The sequence below is a fragment of the Camelina sativa genome, chromosome 12 (genome assembly GCF_000633955.1).
Source record: "Camelina sativa cultivar DH55 chromosome 12, Cs, whole genome shotgun sequence".
In the NCBI taxonomy this organism is placed as follows: Eukaryota; Viridiplantae; Streptophyta; class Magnoliopsida; order Brassicales; family Brassicaceae; genus Camelina; species Camelina sativa.
This window is the reverse complement of record NC_025696.1, coordinates 16,819,881-16,844,622: the sequence shown is the minus strand read 5'-3', so window position 1 is coordinate 16,844,622 and position 24,742 is coordinate 16,819,881. Positions and strand designations below refer to the sequence as shown.

Sequence of the window (24,742 nt, the reverse complement as noted above, 5' to 3'; positions counted from 1 at the left end):
CGAGAGGGATTTTTGAATTAGTAAGATGGGACTTTGGATGCCCACACACACATACACACATACACACATACACACATACACATACACACTATTTAATGAACCTGGTTTTCTCCTCCTCCTTATTTATTGCACTTCCCATCTCCCAATTTAGGCATTAAACCTAACCCTTTTTTTAGTTCTGTCTTACTAGTAGTATTAAACTCTCACTTAAGCCAAATCCAATCAAGTTTTTTTGTTTTAGAAAGACAAGTGTGGATGATGCGACACGTGCACGTTCCTTTCAACATAGTATGATTTAAGTTGTTTTCTTTAAATTAATTAAGGAAATCCCCGCTAGTGCATGAGTGTGTGAAGGTGGGTGGAAGTGGATATTATAATGATGCCCTACAATTAATTGCTAAGATTCTCCCATTAATCTAATGCGTTCACCAAGCTACCCACTTTTTTTATAGTAGTAGTAAGTGTTTTATTTCTCCTTTTTTTTTTGTTTCTTCCATTTTCGGTGATATAATGCAACATCTTCATGAGCCACATGCATTGCAGCGTGTGTTAAATAAGTACACGCGTCTTTTGAATATGGTTATACAAAATTCGGTGTTAAAAGATAAAAATTGACAACACGAATGGGGGAGTGGTGACAATGTGCTGTGATTATAATGATTAGTTCTCACATTGGGGACTATTATATAGGACTCTTTCAAGAGTAACAATCTTAATTCTTACCCAACTCTTAAAGGTCAAAACCTAACCACTTTGTTATATGTGTAACAAACCAAATTTGAGAATAAGATTCATATAATATTTATACAAAAAATTTCAAGGTAGATATCATAGATGAGGAAAAAAAAAGGCACCATTCTGCCACAAGTCAAGTGTCTCCTAAAACGCTATAACTTTAAACTCAAACCATTAATCTCCACTCTCTTCAGGGATGTGATTTAGAACTCCACGAACCTACACACATACTTGCTCACTCTGGTTGAGAGTATCAGCCACGGTATGATCCCAACCTGCATTTTTCACCCAACAAATTACGCTATCATTCACACAAGCCCAAAGAAATTGGACTGGGAAGAAGGTACATACCAACACATGGCCTGTTAAGTGACCTCCTGTTCCCCAAGATAACAAAGTCCCTGTGAAGCACACCACATTCAGTTTTTTTAAACCTATATGTTATATCAAAGCAAGCTTTAAACCGGTAAAAGTAAACTACTCACCAAACGGTTGAACAAGTTGCTTAGCTATAATGGCAATCGGAGTCCTCCAGAACCAAAGTACCAGGATTAGGTATATCACAACCTATAGACAAAGTTATTAGCACACCTCAATTACGAGGAAAAAGAGAAGCTTAAACACACCACTCAAGTTACCTTTGAAGCAAGCAGAACCTTTCCATATAGATCATATGAGAGATTAATTTCTTTGTTATGCTGTTCCAGATCTATATTTCGAAAAAGAGGCATTAATAGGTTTACACACCTATACTAGTTCACGATGATCTAATAAGGTATAGTTCTAAAGCTAAGTAACTAACTGTTGCATCATATATATCTAAAATATCGTAAACTCTACGCTCACTAAGCAATCAATAACAATGTAGAGCTAGCTAATATGAATGCATACTCACATTGTGCAAGTTCTTTCTCTTTAGTAGCTGCAGACCTCCTAAGTTTTGCCGCTTGAGCAAAAGTGGCTGGCCTGCAATTGAGAACCATAGATAATAAATAAACTCTCTAGTTTGTTTCAATCACTGCACCTTCCTTCAACTCTAATCAGCTGAACAAAAAAACAAAAATGTGACAAATTTGAGAACAAACAACTTACTGAGACAATGCACTAGCCTCTCTCAAAAGCTGTTTAATTTCAGACCGCAGCTGTGATTCCCTCGTGTTCTTCGACCCTTTCTGATAAAAATTTCAAAAGAGGTGGAATCTAAATTGGATTGTTCGGGTGGATAATAACAAACGCCTAAAAAGGTTTAATCTTTTTTGTTACCTTCTTCAATTGGTCAAGCCACTTAGATAGCAACTGGAAGACAACGACGACGAAGAAGGTCAGAGGAGCAGCCAAAAAGCCGCGATCTTCTATCATTAGCTTCTCTCCTTCCATTAACCCTTCTTCTGATCAAATTCTAGCAATCCGCTAAACCCAAAAATTGAACAATTCAAAACTCGATATCAATCACAATTCGCAAAAGAACAAAATCCCTAATTTGATCCATCATGTTCTAGAACACCTAAATCTATGAAGGAAGATACAGATACGAGTAAAGGTAGAACGAGATCCTCGTGAATATGATCGGAACTTACAGTTTCCGTCGTAGATTCCCAGAAATTTTCAAGCCTTCAGAGCAGAGAGGTTAACGTCTAAAATTTGGAGAAACTTGGATTTTTTTTTTTTAGATTGGTGTCTGAAACTCAAAAGAAGAGGAGTGTCTAGAATTGCAAAATTGAAAACTTTCTACTCTTTTCGTAAAAGTAACAAACTTCAAGCCCTTAGTAAAGCAAACAAATTATCCTTTTTAAACAGGCTCTATTGGGCTAAACGGCCCATTATGTTAACTCTTAACCACTGGTTAACTTTATTACAAAATACAATTAAGCTTGCGTACATGTGAAAAGAAACAATCACTAAGCTACAAAGTTTTGGCGAAGGGTTAACAAATAAGGTCAGTAACCAAATTTAGAATTAACAGGATAAAAATAGACATGAATAAATCACAACATGGAGGAGGAGGGTAAAAAAAGATAAGAAAAAAGGTGAAAATATAACAAAAACATAATAATGTATTCTTTTCACGTAGGAGTGGTTGTAATGGTTTTACCAGAACTGGCACGCTTTGTCTCTAATCTCTCTCAACTAATCTAAAGACGTTTTATGTTTTGTCTCATCCGATCCCCTCCCTCCCACTTAATTATAATTATGTTAAAAACCATCTATCTAATTGGGTTTACCACCAAATCAGAGCATTATCATCGATAACTTCGCAGATACCGAAGCTGTGGAAAAAAAAAAAGAAAAAAAAAAGAAAAGGAAGAAGGCACAATGTAAATCCAAATCCTAAACGTCGTAGCATCTTCAGCTTTGGTGTATGCATGCCATTATATTCCAATTACTTGACGACAAACTTTTGCTCCCACCACTTTTGATGTGCCTTTCAAACTTTGTATCCCCATTGTCCTCTTCCTCTTTATTTTCAACCCGCTCCGTTTTGTAGGTATACTGTCTCGCTTTCTTTCTTTCTTTTTCCTTAGCTAGAGTCTAGAGATCGTAACAACAATACATATTTACCAGTTTGATGTAATATCAAAATAAAGATCAGTGATATATCATTATAGTTAAGGCAGTGTATTATTGACATGATATTATGTGAGATAAGTTTTGTACCTTGTGGACCAACTAATTAATGTGGGTTTGAAATCCAACTAGGAAGTGAGATTCAAACGTACACGTGTGTTAGAGGTGGATTATAAAATTTTACATTATATGGGTGTTAGAATTAATGAATTATGCTAATGGAAAATTATGATCATATGTATATGTATATATGTTGAGACTTCATATCAAACATAACTAACATCCGTTATATAAGATTATCACAATCGGTCAAATATAAAAGTTTGCCTCGGCTTTGCGCATATGATACATATATTGATCATATATATTAGACAAATTAATTATATTTTACTTTGGTAAATTATTTTTTTCCCTAAATAAGTAAATACATATGGGAATGTTACATGCATGGATGATTTCATTATGGGAAGGGAGCTTTAGAGTAGCATTTCGATTGGAGAGAAAATGAGGAGATCGAGAGAGAATGTCTTGTGTGAAAACGAGTGGTCTTTTTCACAATTATTTTATCAGTCAAACAAAACACAAAACACATCTCATATATATGCTGATGATATAATTATTCCCTACTCTTGAACTCCTTTTGTCATTTTATCAATACATAGGCCCACTTTTACATATACTTTTTCATCCTCGCCAAATCATAAGAAGTTAAAACTTATAAAGTGGATCAACTAATTTATAGAAACCATTAACAACTTTTGACACTCTTCTTTAAAGTGTGTTTCATTTTAAATTGAATCCCAATAATATTAACTTTAAATTCCACCGAGAGAAGATTTGATGTGGAGACAAAGAAGTGGCTCCATTTCACCATCTCCCAAGCCACCAAAATCTCTCCTAAACCCTTTTGTCATTCCCTTTTCTTATTCACGTTTTTTTCTCAAGGAATATTAAAACCTCGATCATTTTGAGTTTCTTGAACATAGAAAATACGAATACTGTATTCAAATTTTTGATAAAGAAAAAGAAAGAAGAATATATACGAGTGTAAACATAGATTAGTCTTCTACATACATAATGGTTAGAAATGTCGTCCTTACATCATAATATACGCACGCAAGGTTTTTGTGTTAAAATTGACAATTTATTTATTGAAAACTTTGTTATGCATACAATCAAAACAAAGAAGACATCAACAAGACAATCCCCTATATAATACTCTCTCTATATATATATATTTCGTGGGAAAATAATATAAAGTTTCCGTTTGAAATAAAAAGAGCCCGTAGAGGGAGGTAAGTGGGGTGCATGAAAAAAGGGGTTTATATATCTTCACAATATAATCATCCAAACAAACCAATCCATGTGCATCCCTTCAAACATTCTTCTTGTCATTTTCCTCCCAACCATTTTCTACTTTGGCCAACTTTTTTTCTTTTGTTACTTAGAAAGAAAAGAAAAATAAAAATGCAAATCTCCACTCACACATTATACATTCTCTTTTTACAATCCTTAGATTGTCCCTTTTGCCTTCTTCCTCTTGTTCTCTTCCCACTTTACTCCTGATTCTCTTCCTTTCGGAATTTCATCGAACTACTCAACAACCCTATTTACTTTTATTATATTATACAATATTCTCATGCAGATTAAATAATCAGAAATATAGACCTTTTTCCTCCGTATATAAATAGGCACAACACACGTAAACATGGCCCCAAACCCTATAGTAAACACTCTCAACGACTCATATCATTATACCACTAATATTATACTTGTACGTCATGAGTTCAATGGTAAGAGACCGAAAAGAACAAATGGTGATCCAGTCTTCCATCGTCTTGCTTCAAGAAAGATTCCGACAACTTCAGAGAGCACGGGAGTTAAGAGCTGAGCGAGAACTCCTTAACCCTAAACCTAACCACCAAGACAACATCTTGCAATATTACAGCGAACCCACGAGCTTTGGTTTCTTCCAGTTTCTACCTCTAAACTCTCAAACATCCTCGTCACAGCAGCTTCTCTCCCTCTCCTTATGCCCACACTCCACCTCTGAATCCATTGAAAAGCCAAGCGTTTGTCATCAGTGGCCAACTAAAGACGATAAGAAGATTGGTGGGTTTGATCGATACGACGATGTTGACACGTCTCTCCATCTCTAAAACTTGTTCTGATCCAATCCATCTTTTTCCTTTCCTTGTAGTTTATAAATATGTACGTATAACCTTTTTTTTGATCGGTATGATCCTTTAAAGAGTCATGTAGGTGGTGGTGATATGTATGGTTAAAATGGCAATCATATATATATATATATATATTGATTATTTCGAAGTTAATGATTATGTTATGTTTTATATTGATTATTTCGAAGTTAATGATAACGATCTACTCATTGAGTTTTTTTTTTTTTTGGTTTAACTCATTGAGTTATTGGTTCTTTTTTTGTTGTTGATGGTTATCATTCCTCAAGTCTCTTCTTATACTTTTTCATATGTAAAGTTTGATCAGCCTTCGTATTTCCTCTATATGTTTATATATACAGTAACTTCTCCACAACCAAAACCCAATAGGCAATAGTAAGATAGATAAAGCCATAAAGGTGTCTTGCATGGAAACACACACATACACACATATATATAATACTAAGATGAACAAAGAAAAAAGACCTAACTTTGTTTATAAAACATTTGACTCTGTCAAACTGGCCGATGGACGGTGGTGATATGTAGTCTCTCTAAAGGCATCGTTATAAATATATGTTCATATATACTCTTAATTATTTATAAGTTATAACTTAACTTCACCAAAAAAAGGTATGGTAAATAATGTCCTGAGGAGTTAAGGAGACAGACTTGAAATTCGACTTCAGTTGGGCTCCGCTTGCGCATGTTGAAACCCTGATTTTGCAGCTTTGCTTTTATATATTGACGATTTTTTTTTCATAAAGAAAGAAATAATTTCTCATTATAACGAGTCATGGCAAATCAATCAGAATTCAAAACCTACTTGCATCGTATTCGATTCATGAGTACTCTTATATATGTCAGTAATAATTGAGATAAAGAGAGATGGAAACTAAAGTGTCGACAATATTAAATCATTAATTTTAAGAGAATACAAGTTAAAGTACAAATTATTACTATTAGTTCAAAGTTGATCTTAAGTTGTATAGTTAAACTAGATGGTTGTCCATGGGATGTGTGGATGATGTATTCAGTTGTTTATATATTTTTATTCATTTGTTATTATGGTCATATACTTACATTTTATTTTCTATTTATTTAAGTTTAATATAAGGTATTAAACTTGAAACGATTTTCTAACATCATAAAAATTAAAATTGCACTATTATATTTAATTAAGTATTTTTCAACTAATTTTACCGATAAGATTTTGCATTTACGTAAAATCTTATATATTGTATATTGTTTAATATAAAAAAAAATTAACAAAAGAATAAACAAAACATGTGCCAAAAATAAGCAAAACATAAGTAAAATATATTTACGTATGTGTTTTTTATAAGAAACAAAATAAACTCTTAGATGTCATACCATCTTTTTTTGTGGTCAAATTAACATTTTGTTAGTTCATTAAAAATGTTTTTCCATATAAAAGTTTAATACAAGTTCTCAAGTTTCATATAGTTTTTCATCTTCATTTCAAACATCTAATATATTATATAATATTCTATTAATATAAATAAAAAAATTAAGAAATATGAAAATGAATTCATATTAATACTGAAGGTCTCAAAACTTGAATTTTCTAAAGACCTTACTTTATTATATAAAATGGTATGGAACAAACGAACGATTTTAATCCAAAAAGATAGAAAATTTTGGTGTTTTTTCGTTGATAAAAAGTGGTATACAAACTTGTGAACGTGTAAGAAAAAAAAAAAAAAAAAAAAAAAAAAAAATNAAAAAAAAAAAAAAAAAAAACAAACTTGTGAACGTGTTAACTTATAATAACTAAAAAACATTTAGACCTAGATGATTCCGATTTCTCCATAAATAAAGAACACATTCAATAAACTAGTAAAATATTTCTCCAATTTTGAAAATATTTAGTTTTTATAACAACAATGAACAAAAATAACGATTAATGAAACATATGTTTCGTACAAAAATTTAATAAAAGTTTTCAAATTTTATATAGTTCTTTTCATCTTCCATTCAAACATGTAATACATTATATAATACTCTATTAATATAAATAAAAGATTAAAAATATGACCTGAAAACTCTATTAAGGTTTAACTAACGAAATTACACCGCGAGTTCAAACCTAATTGTTATTCAAATACAAGTTAATTAAGACACTTGATATAAACTGTTCATCTTCAGATTCAAAATATTTTTTAAATCATTAACATGAATTTCAGTGAAGAAATTATCTATATATCTATAAAATTGGAGATATATAACACACACACACAAATATTGCAATCAACGGACAATATTTATCAGAATTTTAAGTATAGAATATACGTAATAATAACTTTAAACCTTATGCATTGATCGAATAAGAAACAAAATATGTCAATTTCTCTATCAACATATCGTTAGAGATCTCACATATATAATGATAATAGCCGGCTATCGTATTTGTAAATTGTAATGTTGATCGAACTAATCGTTGATTTACGATGGAAACGATTAAAAGGATATAAAATGGACTACATATGGTTATAGTTGAAATAGTGATATGATTCTTGAAACGAGCAGTGATTTCAAGAATTGAAAGGACAACATTTAGGCCTTGAATGTTTTGTATATTTTGAAAGAGATTTTGGTTTTTGTTTTTCAAAAACTCAATTTTATACCAATCAAAATTTTATAATTTTGGTTTGTAGTCTTTCCATTCACGATTCTAGATTTTTAGTTGTCCTATAATTTAAGAAATCTAGTTTTTGATTCTTTAAATTAATTTTTCTCAAAAACCAAAAACTTTTTTTTTTTTTTTTGAGATTTCTCATTAAAAAAAACTAATACCAAAATCTAAAACTAAAATCTAAAAACTAAAAACTAAATCCAAAAATCTGATTTCATGGCCTCAGAGACGCTAATGTTCTTGAATTGGGCCCATTGGGTCTACTACGAGAAAGCCCAACAAAGACTCAAAGATAGAGTCTCTGAATGAAGTAGAAGCTCTCAGCTGCTGTTGAAATTGAATAAAACCTAGAAATAGATTTTGATCGGAAGAAGAAGGAAGAAGATAGAATCAGAGATTCGTAGATTTGATATATAGATCGAAGATGAACACAGACATCACTGCCTTGGAGAAGCCACAATACCCAGTCGTTGATCGGAACCCTGCTTTCACTAAAGTCGTCGGCAATTTCAGCACCCTCGATTACCTCCGTTTCTCTACCATCACCGGCATCTCCGTCACCGTCGGCTATCTCTCTGGTCCACTCACCTCTCTCTCTCACTGTTGAAATTTGTGTTTTGAGAATGTGCTGATTTGTTGTTTTTTTGGAGTTTTGTAGGGATTAAGCCTGGGATTAAAGGACCGTCAATGGTTACTGGAGGACTGATCGGGCTCATGGGGGGTTTCATGTATGCGTACCAGAACTCAGCTGGTAGACTCATGGGTTTCTTCCCTAACGACGGTGAGGTTGCTAGTTACCAGAAGCGTGGTGGTTTCTCTAAATGACTACTTTAGCTTTTTTTGTTTATCTCTGGATCTGGGCTTCATTTTGGAATTTGAAAACTCTTCTTTTCTCTGCTGTTTGAGGATATGATATGTGCCTCCTCTGTTTGTTTGTTATGATGACTTATGATGATGATCAAATAAGATTTGTTGTGACAATGAAATTCTGATGAATATATATGTTCTTGTGATTCTGAGTGATGTTGCAATAAAGGATTCTTTAGTTCTGCAATCAGATTAGTGACTTGATAGGTATGTTATTTGTTGTGTTAAAAGTATTGGTTTGTAGATAGATGTGTATACCAGTGTTAACATTCCCAGATGAACAAGGACCAACTGCATTCGAATGTCTTGGAGAGACCGACCTTGTCCTGGGAAAAAGGTATTGGTGGTGATCATTGTCTGTGTAGGTTCTGGAATTTTCCCTGTGAAATTATGGTGCAGAAGCTCTATATTGGGGGGTACTTGTGGTTGTGCTGCTGAAAATGTTCACTTTTTAGGATTGCTATTGTATATTTGTAGTTATAGAAACCCCTTAGAGGGGATTGGTTCACCAAAAGGAATCAGATGTTGTAGCTTCTTTGCCTGTGGTTTGTTTGGATTTGGTTAGTTGTTGTGTAGCTTTTGGAGAGGATGAACCAATGGGTTAAAGTGAGAGAGTCTATCTAATTGATACTGCTCTATCAAACTTTTCTATAGATGAAACCCTTTTTGCTGTCAGTTTGTCTTTCCATCTCGTAGTGTTCGGATTCTTGTTCAAGATCCATTACTTTTGTTTCAACGGTCGTGAACAAAAGAGTTTGTCAACAATGGATAGAGATGGACTTTGCATTGTTGATGGAATATATCGATCTTCCTTGTCCTCCTAAACTTCTAATTCGTGGAATTCCTTGATGTGACTGAATAAAGTGGTTGTCATGGCTAGGACTTGTATCTCTAACAGCTTGATGCATCCAACAACTATTATTTTGATCTGCCTATTTATTTTGGTCTCATGTGCATTGCTTCCATGCCTAATCATAATTTTCCTCTTTTCACTTTTTACATAGATGTTCAAAATGTGTTGCATATGTAAACTACTCACCATGGTCAATATGTGGAGACTTTCAGCTATTATTATGTTCATATCACCTGAAAGTTTTGAACTATTTATTTAGCTCTTAGTTCTATAGCTTTCTTCCAGAGGATACATGTACCCGAAGTCAAACAAAATGAGAATTATTATGCAACTTGATTACAATTAATTGACTACACATCAACCGGTTCACTTATATAATAAACAGGGCCAACTATCAAATTAAACAATTCCACCTTTAATTTTACTAAAACGGAATGTAACTGAAAGAAAACTTTTTCTTCTTTTTTTTCAAATATCTTTGATTTCTCATGGAGCTACCTAAATTCTACAAATTGGAGCGAAATATTCGTGTACAACCGCGTTTTATTTCATATGTATATGATGAATAATGTTCTCCGGATTGGCTTGTTTGAATCATTCAAGTAATATAAAGTTGCGAGGAGAGAAATAATGAAATGTACCTTAGCTTATTTAGGCAAATACGATAATGCAATATGGAAATGTCATAAATCAGATAAGGTAACGGTTGATTGAAAAGGTAATTGGAATAGAAGAAAAAAAAACATTTGTTAAAAAATAATTCAAGAAAACGTTCGTCGATTCCATCGCCGACGCTTCAACTCGGTGACGTATGTTGTACAGGTCAGTTGTTGAATCTTTCTCCGTTCGCCTTGTCAAATTTGTAAACAATCACGCCCGTTGTCTTCGTAGTTCTGATTCCCCCTCTCGTCACGGTTTTTGCCAGTGCCGTGTTATGGATAAAAGTTTATTTTTGTTCGCCAAGGATTTGTTTTCTCTACGTGTGCTTTATTCCGAAATTAGGGCTCGTCGGTTCTAAAACGTGTTTATCAAGTAGTCGAGAGTCTAGGGTTTATTGGTTCAATAGATCCACACGCAAATGTGGATCTTTTTAATTCATCTGTCCTCATTCTTTTGGCCTGGTCAATATGGATGTTAGTATATTATAATCTCATCGAATACTGATTTTTGGTGTCATCGTAACCCTTGCTTCATCACAACTAATTTGGTATCCGTTGTATATTATCGAATTGGATTCTGAGTAGATACAGAGTCATATGCGAGCAGTAGAATGGAGGAAGAGGCTGTGGAATCGAGGAAGAGTAGAAAGGAGCAAGAAAGAGAAAGAAGGCGTCTAAGAGACAGAGAAAGAAGACAATCTATGAGCCAAGATGAGAGGGAAAAGCATTTGGCTAGGCGCCGCAAAAACTATCAGCTGCGAAGGCAGAGAGCTGAGATCAACCGTCTTGACTCTCAGATCCAACCAATCACTGGAGGCAGCCAGGGAGCAGTGAATTCACCGCCTGATTCTGGAGCCAGCTTGGTTGAGTCGTCTGATCAGAGTGAGGCTCTAGCTCCATCTAAAAGTAATTAATGTAAATTCAGAACAGACTTGTGAAAGTGTATATCATGTGTGTGTGTGTGTTTGGTGACTTGCAGGTGTGGGAATACCAGTGGAGGAGCTAGCTAAAATGATGGGTACTATAAGGCTGAGCCGTCTGAAACATCTGGCTAGGACATTGAATAAGTCCAGTACTAATGGTGCAGAGTCGAGCAACACAGGAGCAACAGACGCAAAGACAAGATGTAATTAAACTAGCTAAATTCACATATATATCAACATTATATTCAGAGAAAGATCTAACTTGGTTAAGTTTGAGTCAATGGACAGGTGCAATGTCAAGTGGGCTACGTTTGAGTCGGATGAAACGACTGGTAAGATCAAAGGGCCAGCAAGAGGGGTCCTTGTCACATTCCCAAACGCAAGGTTGGTTAATAACTTGCAAATTAAGACAAATTCACATATAAAGTTGGTATTTTTTTTGGATGATTACAAATTAAGTCATTTTTTCTTCTTCTCATGTATCATTTAGCTCTCTCCAATAGTCTCCATTCAACTAATATACTAACTGCTTCTCTTCTTCTTTTGTCAACAGAACCTGAGCTTCAATAGAGTGTACAACGTGAACGAGAAACCTCATCAATTAGTGTTGGTAAAAGTGAACCTAATATTGTTTTGGAGATGCATTTAGAAAATTCACCATATTTTGTTTTCAAATACAAATGGGAATACATCACATTCTTAAAAATTTTCTTTTTTTTGTCACAGCCGTTTCCTATCAGGCATTTATCATTATTTGTAGTTCGGGAGAAGAAACAAGAGTTGAGATATCATAGTTGAGTAAATCTCTTTTGCAGAACAAGATAATTATTCTGAAAAATGTGACAATTCTCTTGTTATTGATTGAGGCATAGAAAGATAAACATGATAAAAGGTTTGAACTTTGAGAAGGAACTAGGAAGGATGGCCAAGTGGTTGATCGATGCCATAGGAAGTTGTCTTAGTTTACACAACAATAACAGAGAAAAGTATCAGGGTATGACTAGGGGGGTTATCTCGTAAAATTAAATATTTTGATGAAGTTTGGTAGTCCCAATCCTGGAGCTCTGGATAAAAGTAAGTATGTATGGATTTTAAAAAGACAAGGATGGAAGTTTGCTGATAAAAAAGCATTTGTGGAGCAAAAAAATGCTAACATTGTAAGATTCAAATGAACTGTTAAAAAAGAAGTTCTACTGAGATTATTATATATAAAAGTTATTTGGTAACAGGAATTTCGATTTATAAAAGAACTGTCACTGGATTTACTTACATACATCAAAAAGTAAGACATGTTGCAACAAATATGATCGTCCAACTCGTCTACTAGATTTATTAGTTGCTTGTGCAACAACTCTCGCGTAGCTTTCATAGCTCAGTTGGTTAGAGCACCCGTTTAGTAAGCGGGAGGTCTTGAGTTCAACTCTCAATGAAAGCAATTTTCCTTTCTTTTTTTGGGAGACTTAAAAAGTCTCTCATAAGTGCCAGATATTAAATAAAGCAATTTGGTGGCCTCTGAGTCTGCGATGGGAGCTGAGTTGCATGAGGGAGCTGAGTTAGCTGCGGTTGATTCACATGAATTTGTGTGGACGCTACTGCTTGAACCTCCCAGGTCCGTTGGCAAACCGACTCAAGTTAACGGTAAATGACGGGTTTGTTTTACGGGATGACAAGTCACTTGCACATTACAATTTCGGCCATAAAGGAGTCGTATCACACTGTCTTCGTGAGAGAGCTTGGTGGGGAGATAGACGTGGACTTCCGTTTAACTTTTAAAACATATCTTTTAATATGTGTGATCCTAATCTCTCTCTCTCTGTAATACTCTTGAATCTTGATCCTAATCTCTCTCTCTCTAATACTCTTGACGATCGATGTTCTTATTCTTGGGAGGTTTATTATTATTTTTTTGTTTTCTATAATTATATTTCGAAACCAATAATTACTTTATCTCACTAAGTGTATTATATCTCAATGTTGTAACTTTGACAAAAAAAAAAAAAAAAAAAAAAAAAAAAAAAAAAAAAAAAAAAAAAAAAAAAANAATGTGATGAGCTCTAGAAAAATTTGATTTTCGAAAATTTAAGACTTTTTGACCCATTGATTATCTATATTTGTTTAAATATTTTCGAATATTCGATTTTATTTATTTATTTGCGTTAATACTTTATTAAACTATCAACTATCCTTTTGTGGTTTATCAAGATATTACATAACAATAAGAGTTACCTAACAATATAACATTAGGATATATCCCGTACTTAAAGCACGGGTCAATATTTTAAAAACAAATTATAATATAATAATAAAAATTATTATTTTATTTTTTAAAAAATTATTTTGTTTGAAATAATATTTATTTTTAATTGTTATGTATATCTATTAGTCTATTTGAATACTAATCATTTTAGAATATTATAGTATTTTATTTTTGACGTATTATTATAGTTTTATATTGTTTATTTGTTGTATTTGCATCATATTTTGTGAAATATAAAATAGTAATTTTAATATTATAATTGTGAGTAAATAAAAATTATTAATTTATCATCTATATAAATTTATTTTTACCAACCCCCAATGTGGAAATTAAAATACACATTTTCATACATTGAGTAATATATCTTCGTTTTAAAAAATTCAAATCACAACATATGCAGAAAAAAATATACATTTTATTAATTATAAGTTTTATATGAAAGTTCTAAACAATTTGTAAATAAAATAAAATAAAGATGATAGGAGAATCATAATTTGAAATCTTAATAAAATCTTCGAATTTAGTTATTAAAAATAATTGTATTGTATACTTGGATATAAAATCTTAGTTTTTAAAATTCTGATTGGTTTATATATTTTTAAAATAAATAATTAGTAATTTCGTCCATAATTTATTAGAGAGAGAAAATATTTTTTAGATTTTTTAATATTTGATATGTCAGTGTTTTTTATTTTTAATTTAATTATATTTATTTAAATTAGTTAATTAAGATTAATTAATTTTTTCTAATGGCAATTGAATGTATTTTTTACACATTTTAAGGTTAGTTTCATATTTGTACTTCTCAATTAATATAGTAGGATGAGTCTCCGCTCAAACATTTTGTAGCACACTCGTAAAATTTAAAAATATATCTTTTAATATATTAAAAATTCCATTTATTTTGATAATAAGAAAAATTAGTACCAATTTATGTATTATTTTCCCACAAAGTTTCTTTTTAGGATCTATTTTATGATATAAATAACTATACAGAACCCTCTTAATTATGTAAAATTGTTATTTATCTAATTTTTTATTTTTGACATGGAAAAGTGGCACTGCTTGTCCTTGTATTTATGTCGATAATCTTATCATAGTAGACATTCACATAATTCAAAAGATATTGTTTTGTTTTAAATGATTGTGAGTATATTTTCTTTAACTTTTTGGTATTGATTTTTTGTTAAGAAAATTATTTACAAAATATGCTTTCAGAATCTTATTTCAAAACTGTTCTCACATTTCAAAAATTTACAAAATAACTTTTTAATGTCTAATATACCCTTTAAAAGAAAGGATAAAAAACAAAAAGCTAGCCTATGTTATTTTTCTTTACAAGACTAAAATTGTAGATTTATACCAAAAAGGTTAATTTTCAAATTTTGATATTTAAGTAGAAAGATTGATTAAAGATTTTATATATAAAAATTGGTTCACTGGAAGTAATCTTCTGAGTAAAGAAACAGAAGTACATTTGACTAGAAGAAAATTGGTTGACTGGAAGTAGATCTTCCGAGTAATTGCTATTGGTATATCACATACAGTAAAACATCTATAATTTTTTTTTTTTTTTTGACAAAAAATCTCTATAAATTAATACTCTATAAATTAATAAACACTATAAATTAATAAATTGTGTTGGTCCCAAGTCGGGGCAGTGTAAAAATTAATTCGATAAGATAATAAGATAATAATTTTTTTTGAAATCTCCATGTAAAATATGGTCCCAATAATATCATAAATTAATAATCATTTAAATTTACATATATATATATATACTGATATAATAATGTATGTTTCTCCTAAAGCTCATTTCTACAATTGTAATGTTGTATTTTCAAACTATAACTATATCTCTAAAATATTCTATAACATGTCATAAAAATAGTTAAATTTTTAAAGTTTTCAATTTTTAGATATGCATCATTTACAATTTGATAATTTGACAGACTATTAAAATAAGACAATTGATATTATTATTCATAAATTTGAATTTATGTCTGTCATGTGTATAAGTCAATTTGTCTATAATATTTGTAATTAATTGTCAATAATGTTTTCTAAATATTACAAGTTCAATTCCTAAACCATAAAATTTACAACATCCAAAAATCTAATCTTGTTTTGCTAAATTTGTCGTAATTCATAATTTTTAAATATATAAACAATTAAAAATATATCTATAAATTAATAATTATTAATTTACACTNAATATAAAGCCCTTCTTGCTCCATACGCTTTTGCACATACCCAGATATCATTGCGTTCCAGGGAATCAAATCCCCCTTACATAGCAAACAACGAAAGAGAATCCCAGCGGTTTGAAGATCCCCTGATAAGGCGTACAGAATCAACAACTTGACTTTCAAATACTCATTGGGAGCAAATCCTACAACAANCATAAATTAATATCACTATAAAATAATAAATTGTCTTGATCCCAACATTATTAATTTATAGAGGTTTTACTGTATTACTTCCAGTCAACCAGTTTGATTGATTAAAGTTTTATACCAATAACAATTACATCGCATATTCTATAAACTTCCAAATAGCATTATTTAATACATTACAATATTTTAAATAAATTAGGTTAAGATTCTCCATTTCACACTTAGAGTATAGTTTTGAGAGGTAGAGTTTAGAATTTTGAATTTTAAAATTAATTTTAAAATATAATGTTATTTTTTGAATTTTAGAGATGTTGTGCTAGATTTATGTCAACTGAATATTAATTTAAAAGAAAATCTCACAGTTTTAGAATAAAACTTGTGTTAGTACTATTGATGAGAATTTTTCTTTTATTGTCACTTCCAGTCAACTGATTTTAAAGGATTTTTGTGTAAATCACATTTAACCGATTTTTTTTTATGAGGGTTTTCATGTAAAAAAAATTTCACATCTCTATTTTGAATAACTTTTTTCTTCAACTTACGATAATGGATAAGGAAAACACTCGTATAAAATCAAAAATAATATACAATATAACTTATAGTTATTTCATCAAAAACAATTATTTATCATCTAAACTCCAACAATGATAAATCCAAATCTACATTCAAAATTCTGTAATCTAACTTATATGAGCTAAACGCGTTTAAAAGATACATCTAAAGATTATACTGCGTATTATTTATAATTTTATTTTGATGTATCAATTTTATACAATTATTTGTTATTATTTACATACTTTTTCATCCAAACTTGATAAAGAATTAGAACACTTTATTAGATCTTACAACAACAACAACAAAAAGTGTTTAGTAGAACTTTAAATTATCATCCAATACTCTAAAACAGGTTTAAGACTAAATCAATCTTATATAAACTATAGTTTATATTAAAATTGTCAGTAGAACATTGAATCATTTCCTCCAAATATAGGAAGCAAAGGTGCATAATTGGAACATCAAATCATTTCTTTGGATTACTATTAATAGTTTTTTTTATTGATGCTATGTCTCCCTTTTACATTTATCATTGGAACAATTTTGTTGAGCCAAGGGACTCTACCGCTCAAGCTATGTATCACCTCTTGACCAATCAGAGAACAAGTCTTGAAGACATTAGGTTGATGAATAAAGCATTTGCTGCTCAGTTGAGACAGTGGAGGATGATTTGTCAACCTCAAGAGAGGGTGATCTAATTCCAATTGCAAAAGTGGGACTTTGTTGCTTCTTGGGTGGTAATCCTCAAAATACTTAAGCCTTTGTTGTTGCTTTTGTATTTTTTTTGGTTCATCTGTGTATTTGGTCGTTGTAGATAGTTGTTTTGTGTGCCCAATCTGCGAAGTCCTTCTTGAGGATAAATATAAGTTACAAATAATTGATTGATACAGATCTACTTGTATTTAATTCCAAATTGTTTTAGGTTAACTTCGTTATTATGTGTTGGTTGTTGTTAGGCCTGTCGTGTCAGGAGGCTCAGGCCATGAGGAATGCACTGTTGTTACTGGTAAGTCTTATTTAATTATATCTTGAAATGCATAAACTGTTAGTGCCTTTATTTATTCCTTAATGCGTAATTTGACATATGTAAACTGTTAGTGCGTTAATCATACATTCCACGTTCAGTGCATCAGCCCATGGCTAACAAAACAACGTACTTGTCCAGTGGGTATGTCTCTAATCTAATATTTATATTTGTCTTTTGCAGTTTTTTGTTTATATTTTAATATTGATGAGGTAAAATATATTTCACAGATTCCCGTCGATGGCTGGCGTTACAATAACTAGATCATTGTCGTTGTGATTTTGCCTAGTTTTCTTAGATTTTTTAAAATGACTATCTCGAAATCTACTTAGAAAGGTTTTGTCGTTGTGATGTTTTCCTAGATATTTTAAAATGAATTACAAGACTATCTCGAAATCTACTTAAAAATGGTTTCGAAACTTGGTCCTTCTTCCAACTGGCTTATGATTCTTATTGAATGTCGCTAACAAAGAGCCATTTCGGTCTACCATTGTTGTAGTTGAGTATAAGCTATCCATATCAACACGTATCTAGATATAATCTATTATAAATGTAAAGATTGTACTTTTTTTACGAGACATTAGAAGATCATACGTTTCATACCTTTCAAAAGAACGTAGACGGGTGAATCAACCCAAACATAGGTCGTACTCGTACCGTACAACTACATTCATAGTAGTTTGGAAACTCCAACAACATCTTTGGATTCAAAATTTTTTTAGCTAATTGCAGGTTGTTTTTGGTCAAACAATGCAAGACGAGATATCAGTCCATCAAACAGGACAGCTAGCGTCTAAGTCGTCTGAATAGCAGTAAACATCCATAAAATATGAAGTCATCTCATGGACCTTCTCATATATCTTTACAGATAGTCTGTGAGACGTATCATCCTTCATGAATCTATGAACTTCCCCTTGTAATTCGATCTGGCTATACCCGGGATCTTTTTTAACTCCTGCATTCTCCATTCTCCGTCTAACTTTTGACGCAGCATCTAGGAATCCACAACTCGCATATCCATTGGCAAACACCACGTAATTCCCCCCATTTGTTGGATCCAACTCCAAAAACTTTGTAGCTGCGACTTCTAGCAGTTTCACATTCCCATGAATCCTGCAAGCCCCAAGTAACGAACCCCATACCGGAGCATGCTCCTTGCAAGGTGACTTCATAACAAATTCGTACGCTTCTTGAATCCTACCAGCACGCCCTAACGTATCAACCATAGCTGCATAGTGTCGTCCCTCAGGTTCAATCCCATAATCTCTCTTCATAGAACTGAAATGCTCCCAAGCTTTATCAACTAAACCTCCATGGTTACACGCGGTGAGAACCACCAAAAATGTAACAGGATTTGGTCTACAACCTTCTTCCTTCATCTTATCAAAGCATTTTAACACTTCTGAGACTTTTCCATGATATCCATACCCAGACATCAATGAGGTCCATGTAACAACGTTTCTGGTGGACAACTGATCAAATAATTTGTGGCCATCAGAGAAACTGCTGCATTTGAAGTACATATCAACAAGGGCACTATCCACTATAATGTTGGACTTGATATGATGGCACTTAATCATCACAGCGTGGGCTCTCATTCCGTGTTCCAGGGATGCTAACGCAGAACAAGCTCTAAACACTGAAGCAAAGGTATACTGGTCCGGAACTATTCTGTTGTGTCTCATATCATAGTAAATATAAAGCCCTTCTTGCTCCATACGCTTTTGCACATACCCAGATATCATTGCGTTCCAGGGAATCAAATCCCCCTTACATAGCAAACAACGAAAGAGAATCCCAGCGGTTTGAAGATCCCCTGATAAGGCGTACAGAATCAACAACTTGACTTTCAAATACTCATTGGGAGCAAATCCTACAACAACCATCTGAGCATGTATCCTTTTCCCTTTACCATATTCCTTCCTTTGTTTACATTCCTGCAACAACACAGCGTAAGTCTCAGGCTGGACTTGCAACCACCCGCTACGCCACAATAACCCAACAGCATCTTTCAACCTCCCAGTAACACACAGACCCTTTAATGTCTTATCCAGCTTCTCTTTCTTTCTCTGACTCTCCACCTGAAAGCTAGAAACAGGTTGCACGTGACGAACCAAGCTTTGATCTATCAATCAACATAAAGCTTCAGACTTTATACAACCTCATAAGAAATGATCATAGCGTGACTTAAGCAGATTCATAACAGGGCTCAGCATACTAAAGAAGAAGTGGAAAGATTCAGACTTTACAACATCATAGGAGATGATCATAGGGTGTGAATTAAGAACTAAGACCAGATTCATCAACGAAAAGGCAAATGAATAATCGAATTTGGGATAGGATCAGAGAAGAGAAACCTGCTAATCCTCCTCTCGGCAAGCATCCGGCGTAGGATCTTGGTTGCGTTGCCGGAAAACATAGGACCGCCACTAGACGAAGACTGAGACGCCTCTGTTTGTAACTCCCGAGTGTAAACAACCATGGCGAGCCTGTTCAGCGTGAAGCAGATAGGAGACGAATAGGATTTGAGAGAAAGAGAAGGAAAGAGATTGATTGTTCTCATTCCAGTAAACGAACATTCTCATCATCAATGGAGAAATTGAGATTGTTCCCATTCTTCAATTTGATTTCTCGATTTTAGGGTTCAAGCAGGGTTTATAATTTGTTTATTATATTTAAGGTTAGTGTACGTCACCTAACAAAGAGTCAAGATGGCCGAGTTGGTCTAAGGCGCCAGCTTCAGGTGCTGGTCCGAAAGGGCGTGGGTTCAAATCCCACTCTTGACACTTACCTTTTGTTTTCTTGTTAATTATAATTTTATGGTAAATAATTAAAATATCTTCTCGTATCAGAGTTATCACCTGAGTTTAAAATTAAAATACGTATAAAAAAAATCTTTGAAAATAACAATTTTATTAATTATTTGGAAATATGTATATATTTACCTTTGCATATCAGTTGTGAAATGATTGTCAATTTATCTCGAATAAGAAATGATAGTCTGGTATAAACTTCCGAACATGATTCCTCTCTTTGTTCACATATGTATATTTATGTTTGTCTGGCACCCACAAGGCCACAATAAGAACCAGTTATATTATCCAATTTAGGAAAAGGTGGGGATCGAATCCTTTTGGTGATAGAGGACTTTGGTCAAGTGGAGAGGTCACTAGCCTAAATGGCCTCGTCTTTCGAACATGATTCCNAGAACACTTTATTAGATCTTACAACAACAACAACAAAAAGTGTTTAGTAGAACTTTAAATTATCATCCAATACTCTAAAACAGGTTTAAGACTAAATCAATCTTATATAAACTATAGTTTATATTAAAATTGTCAGTAGAACATTGAATCATTTCCTCCAAATATAGGAAGCAAAGGTGCATAATTGGAACATCAAATCATTTCTTTGGATTACTATTAATAGTTTTGTATCGATGTTATGTCTCCCTTTTACATGTATCATTGGAACAATTTCGTTGAGCCAATGCACACCGCTCAAGCTATGTATCATCTCTTGACCAATCAGAGAACAAGTCTTGAAGACAGAATGTTACATGATTCTTACATAGTTGATTACAACGTACTTGTGCACGTGTCGACGTTCACTGCATCAACCCATGGCTAACATATTTGTGGTATCTCTAATCTAATATTTATATTTGTTTTTTGCAGTTTTTTGTTTATATTTTAATATTGATGAGGTTTAATATTTCACAAATTCCCGTCGATGGCTGGCGTTACAATAACTAGATCACTGTCGTTGTAATTTTGTCTAGTTTTCTTTGTGATGTTTTCTTACATATTTTAAAATGAATTACAAGACTATCTCGAAATACATATTTTAAAATGAATTACAAGACTAGACGACAAAAAAAAAAAAAAAAAAAAAAAANATTACAAGACTATCTCGAAATCTACTTAGAAAGCTTCTGTCATCTGCTCAAAACCAAACTCCTAAAAATGGTCTTCTTCCAGCTGGCTTATGATTCTTATTGAATGACGCTAACAAAGAGCCATTTCGATCTACCATTGTTGTAGTTGAGTATAAGCCATTTCGGTCTACCATTTCGGTCCAAAGCTACCAATACCGTTGTTGTAGTTGAGTATAAGCTATCCATATCAACACGTATTGTACTTTTTTACGAGACATTAGAAGATCATACTTTTCATACCTTTCAAAAGAACGTAGACCGGTGAATCAAACCAAACATAGGTCGTACTCGTACCGTACAACTACATTCATAGACTCATAGTAGTTTGGAAACTCCAACAACATCTTTGGATTCAGAATTCTTTTAGCTAATTGCAGGTTGTTTTGGGTCAAACAATGCAAGACGAGATATCAGTCCATCAAATAGGACAGCTAGCGTCTAAGTCGTCTGAATAGCAGTCAACATCCATAAAATATGAAGTCATCTCATGCACCTTCTCATATATCTTTACAGAGAGTCTGTGAGACGTATCATCCTTCATGAATCTATGAACTTCCCCTTGTAATTCGATCTGGCTATACCCGGGATCTTTTTTAACTCCTGCATTCTCCATTCTCCGTCGAACCTTTGAGGCAGCGTCCAGGAATCCGCAACTCGCATATCCATTGGCAAACACTACGTAATTCCCCCCATTTGTTGGATCCAACTCCAAAAACTTTGTAGCTGCCACTTCTAGCAGTTTCACATTCCCATGAATCCTGCAAGCCCCAAGTAACGAACCCCATACTGGAGCGTGCTCCTTGCACGGTGACTTCATAACAAATTCGTATGCTTCTTGTAGCCTACCAGCACGCCCTAATGTATCAACCATAGCTGCGTAGTGTTGTCCCTCAGGTTCAATCTCGTAATCTCTCTTCATAGAACTGAAATGCTCCCAAGCTTTATCAACAAAACCTCCATGGTTACACGCAGTGAGAACCACCAAAAACGTAACAGGATTTGGTCTACAACCTTCTTCCTTCATCTTATCAAAGCATTTTAACACCTCTGAGACTTTTCCATGATATCCATACCCAGACATCAATGAGGTCCAGGTAACAACGTTTCTGGTGGACAACTGATCAAATAATTTGTGGCCATCAGAGAAACTGCTGCATTTGAAGTACATATCAACAAGGGCACTATCCACTATAATGTTGGACTTGATATGATGGCACTTAATCATCACAGCGTGGGCTCTCATTCCGTGTTCCAGGGATGCTAACGCAGAACAAGCTCTAAACACTGAAGCAAAGGTATACTGGTCCGGAACTATTCTGTTGTGTCTCATATCATAGTAAATATAAAGCCCTTCTTGCTCCATACGCTTTTGCACATACCCAGATATCATTGCGTTCCAGGGAATCAAATCCCCCTTACATAGCAAACAACGAAAGAGAATCCCAGCGGTTTGAAGATCCCCTGATAAGGCGTACAGAATCAACAACTTGACTTTCAAATACTCATTGGGAGCAAATCCTACAACAACCATCTGAGCATGTATCCTTTTCCCTTTACCATATTCCTTCCTTTGTTTACATTCCTGCAACAACACAGCGTAAGTCTCAGGCTGGACTTGCAACCACCCGCTACGCCACAATAACCCAACAGCATCTTTCAACCTCCCAGTAACACACAGACCCTTTAATGTCTTATCCAGCTTCTCTTTCTTTCTCTGACTCTCCACCTGAAAGCTAGAAACAGGTTGCACGTGACGAACCAAGCTTTGATCTATCAATCAACATAAAGCTTCAGACTTTATACAACCTCATAAGAAATGATCATAGCGTGACTTAAGCAGATTCATAACAGGGCTCAGCATACTAAAGAAGAAGTGGAAAGATTCAGACTTTACAACATCATAGGAGATGATCATAGGGTGTGAATTAAGAACTAAGACCAGATTCATCAACGAAAAGGCAAATGAATAATCGAATTTGGGATAGGATCAGAGAAGAGAAACCTGCTAATCCTCCTCTCGGCAAGCATCCGGCGTAGGATCGTGGTCGCGTTGCCGGAAAACATAGGACCGCCACTAGACGAAGACTGAGACGCCTCTGTTTGTAACTCCCGAGTGTAAACAACCATGGCGAGCCTGTTCAGCGTGAAGCAGATAGGAGACGAATAGGATTTGAGAGAAAGAGAAGGAAAGAGATTGATTGTTCTCATTCCAGTAAACGAACATTCTCATCATCAATGGAGAAATTGAGATTGTTCCCATTCTTCAATTTGATTTCTCGATTTTAGGGTTCAAGCAGGGTTTATAATTTGTTTATTATATTTAAGGTTAGTGTACGTCACCTAACAAAGAGTCAAGATGGCCGAGTTGGTCTAAGGCGCCAGCTTCAGGTGCTGGTCCGAAAGGGCGTGGGTTCAAATCCCACTCTTGACACTTACCTTTTGTTTTCTTGTTAATTATAATTTTATGGTAAATAATTAAAATATCTTCTCGTATCAGAGTTATCACCTGAGTTTAAAATTAAAATACGTATAAAAAAAATCTTTGAAAATAACAATTTTATTAATTATTTGGAAATATGTATATATTTACCTTTGCATATCAGTTGTGAAATGATTGTCAATTTATCTCGAATAAGAAATGATAGTCTGGTATAAACTTCCGAACATGATTCCTCTCTTTGTTCACATATGTATATTTATGTTTGTCTGGCACCCACAAGGCCACAATAAGAACCAGTTATATTATCCAATTTAGGAAAAGGTGGGGATCGAATCCTTTTGGTGATAGAGGACTTTGGTCAAGTGGAGAGGTCACTAGCCTAAATGGCCTCGTCTTTCGAACATGATTCCNGGATCAGAGAAGAGAAACCTGCTAATCCTCCTCTCGGCAAGCATCCGGCGTAGGATCGTGGTTGCGTTGCCGGAAAACATAGGACCGCCACTAGACGAAGACTGAGACGCCTCTGTTTGTAACTCCCGAGTGTAAACAACCATGGCGAGCCTGTTCAGCGTGAAGCAGATAGGAGACGAATAGGATTTGAGAGAAAGAGAAGGAAAGAGATTGATTGTTCTCATTCCAGTAAACGAACATTCTCATCATCAATGGAGAAATTGAGATTGTTCCCATTCTTCAATTTG

At 33.5% G+C, this 24,742-nt stretch overlaps 6 protein-coding genes and 3 non-coding genes across 10 annotated transcripts; 6 read left to right on the top strand and 3 right to left on the bottom strand.

The window, feature by feature from the left end:
• Positions 731-2,466, bottom strand: LOC104731973. The gene is made up of 8 exons (XM_010451489.2): positions 2,313-2,466; positions 1,999-2,145; positions 1,828-1,907; positions 1,631-1,701; positions 1,374-1,444; positions 1,221-1,302; positions 1,087-1,136; positions 731-1,010 (listed from the first exon to the last, which is right to left on the bottom strand). The coding sequence occupies exons 2-8, from the start codon at positions 2,110-2,112 to the stop codon at positions 939-941; spliced, it is 540 nt and encodes a 179-aa protein (XP_010449791.1). The 5' UTR covers positions 2,113-2,145; positions 2,313-2,466; the 3' UTR covers positions 731-938.
• LOC104731972 lies at positions 4,693-5,660 on the top strand. Its single transcript, XM_010451488.2, has one exon. It carries the CDS (start codon positions 5,082-5,084, stop codon positions 5,457-5,459), a length of 378 nt encoding a protein of 125 aa, XP_010449790.1. The 5' UTR covers positions 4,693-5,081; the 3' UTR covers positions 5,460-5,660.
• Positions 8,469-9,149, top strand: LOC104731971 (NADH-ubiquinone oxidoreductase 20.9 kDa subunit-like). Its single transcript, XM_010451486.2, has 2 exons — positions 8,469-8,711; positions 8,792-9,149. Exons 1-2 carry the CDS (start codon positions 8,558-8,560, stop codon positions 8,956-8,958), a joined length of 321 nt encoding a protein of 106 aa, XP_010449788.1. The 5' UTR covers positions 8,469-8,557; the 3' UTR covers positions 8,959-9,149.
• LOC104731970 (zinc finger CCCH domain-containing protein 18) lies at positions 11,101-12,005 on the top strand. Its single transcript, XM_019233588.1, has 4 exons — positions 11,101-11,394; positions 11,492-11,638; positions 11,724-11,819; positions 11,989-12,005. Exons 1-4 carry the CDS (start codon positions 11,124-11,126, stop codon positions 12,003-12,005), a joined length of 531 nt encoding a protein of 176 aa, XP_019089133.1. The 5' UTR covers positions 11,101-11,123.
• On the top strand, positions 12,797-12,870 carry TRNAT-AGU. The gene has a single exon. It is a non-coding gene; the product is annotated as a tRNA-Thr (tRNA).
• LOC104731967 (pentatricopeptide repeat-containing protein At4g16470-like) lies at positions 18,297-20,289 on the bottom strand. Its single transcript, XM_010451482.2, has 2 exons — positions 20,025-20,289; positions 18,297-19,755 (listed from the first exon to the last, which is right to left on the bottom strand). The coding sequence occupies exons 1-2, from the start codon at positions 20,228-20,230 to the stop codon at positions 18,441-18,443; spliced, it is 1,521 nt and encodes a 506-aa protein (XP_010449784.1). The 5' UTR covers positions 20,231-20,289; the 3' UTR covers positions 18,297-18,440.
• On the top strand, positions 20,373-20,453 carry TRNAL-CAG. Its single transcript has one exon. It is a non-coding gene; the product is annotated as a tRNA-Leu (tRNA).
• Positions 21,485-24,738, bottom strand: LOC104731968 (pentatricopeptide repeat-containing protein At4g16470-like). Of its 2 annotated transcripts, none has more exons than XM_010451484.2 (2): positions 24,474-24,738; positions 21,485-23,337 (listed from the first exon to the last, which is right to left on the bottom strand). In XM_010451484.2, the coding sequence occupies exons 1-2, from the start codon at positions 24,677-24,679 to the stop codon at positions 22,023-22,025; spliced, it is 1,521 nt and encodes a 506-aa protein (XP_010449786.1). In that variant the 5' UTR covers positions 24,680-24,738; the 3' UTR covers positions 21,485-22,022. The 2 variants fall into 2 exon arrangements, with proteins under 2 accessions (XP_010449786.1, XP_010449785.1); XM_010451483.2 differs by lacking the exon at positions 24,474-24,738 and adding an exon at positions 23,607-23,871 and having other exon boundaries at positions 21,492-23,337.
• On the top strand, positions 23,955-24,035 carry TRNAL-CAG. Its single transcript has one exon. It is a non-coding gene; the product is annotated as a tRNA-Leu (tRNA).

What these genes read in the sequence shown, in the direction of transcription:
- LOC104731973 (XM_010451489.2), bottom strand. Translation starts at nt 2,112, where the DNA reads ATGGAAGGAGAGAAGCTAATGATAGAAGATCGCGGCTTTTTGGCTGCT. An exon ending in AGAGAAAGAACTTGCACAAT is followed by an intron (nt 1,445 to 1,630) that starts GTGAGTATGCAT and finishes TTCGAAATATAG; the next exon opens with ATCTGGAACAGCATAACAAA. An exon ending in GCAACTTGTTCAACCGTTTG is followed by an intron (nt 1,137 to 1,220) that starts GTGAGTAGTTTA and finishes TGTGCTTCACAG; the next exon opens with GGACTTTGTTATCTTGGGGA.
- LOC104731972 (XM_010451488.2), top strand. Translation starts at nt 5,082, where the DNA reads ATGAGTTCAATGGTAAGAGACCGAAAAGAACAAATGGTGATCCAGTCT.
- LOC104731971 (XM_010451486.2), top strand. Translation starts at nt 8,558, where the DNA reads ATGAACACAGACATCACTGCCTTGGAGAAGCCACAATACCCAGTCGTT. An exon ending in CACCGTCGGCTATCTCTCTG is followed by an intron (nt 8,712 to 8,791) that starts GTCCACTCACCT and finishes GGAGTTTTGTAG; the next exon opens with GGATTAAGCCTGGGATTAAA.
- LOC104731970 (XM_019233588.1), top strand. Translation starts at nt 11,124, where the DNA reads ATGGAGGAAGAGGCTGTGGAATCGAGGAAGAGTAGAAAGGAGCAAGAA. An exon ending in GGTTGAGTCGTCTGATCAGA is followed by an intron (nt 11,395 to 11,491) that starts GTGAGGCTCTAG and finishes GGTGACTTGCAG; the next exon opens with GTGTGGGAATACCAGTGGAG. An exon ending in AACAGACGCAAAGACAAGAT is followed by an intron (nt 11,639 to 11,723) that starts GTAATTAAACTA and finishes GTCAATGGACAG; the next exon opens with GTGCAATGTCAAGTGGGCTA.
- LOC104731967 (XM_010451482.2), bottom strand. Translation starts at nt 20,230, where the DNA reads ATGAGAACAATCAATCTCTTTCCTTCTCTTTCTCTCAAATCCTATTCG. An exon ending in GCCGAGAGGAGGATTAGCAG is followed by an intron (nt 19,756 to 20,024) that starts GTTTCTCTTCTC and finishes ACCTGTTTCTAG; the next exon opens with CTTTCAGGTGGAGAGTCAGA.
- LOC104731968 (XM_010451484.2), bottom strand. Translation starts at nt 24,679, where the DNA reads ATGAGAACAATCAATCTCTTTCCTTCTCTTTCTCTCAAATCCTATTCG. An exon ending in GCCGAGAGGAGGATTAGCAG is followed by an intron (nt 23,338 to 24,473) that starts GTTTCTCTTCTC and finishes ACCTGTTTCTAG; the next exon opens with CTTTCAGGTGGAGAGTCAGA.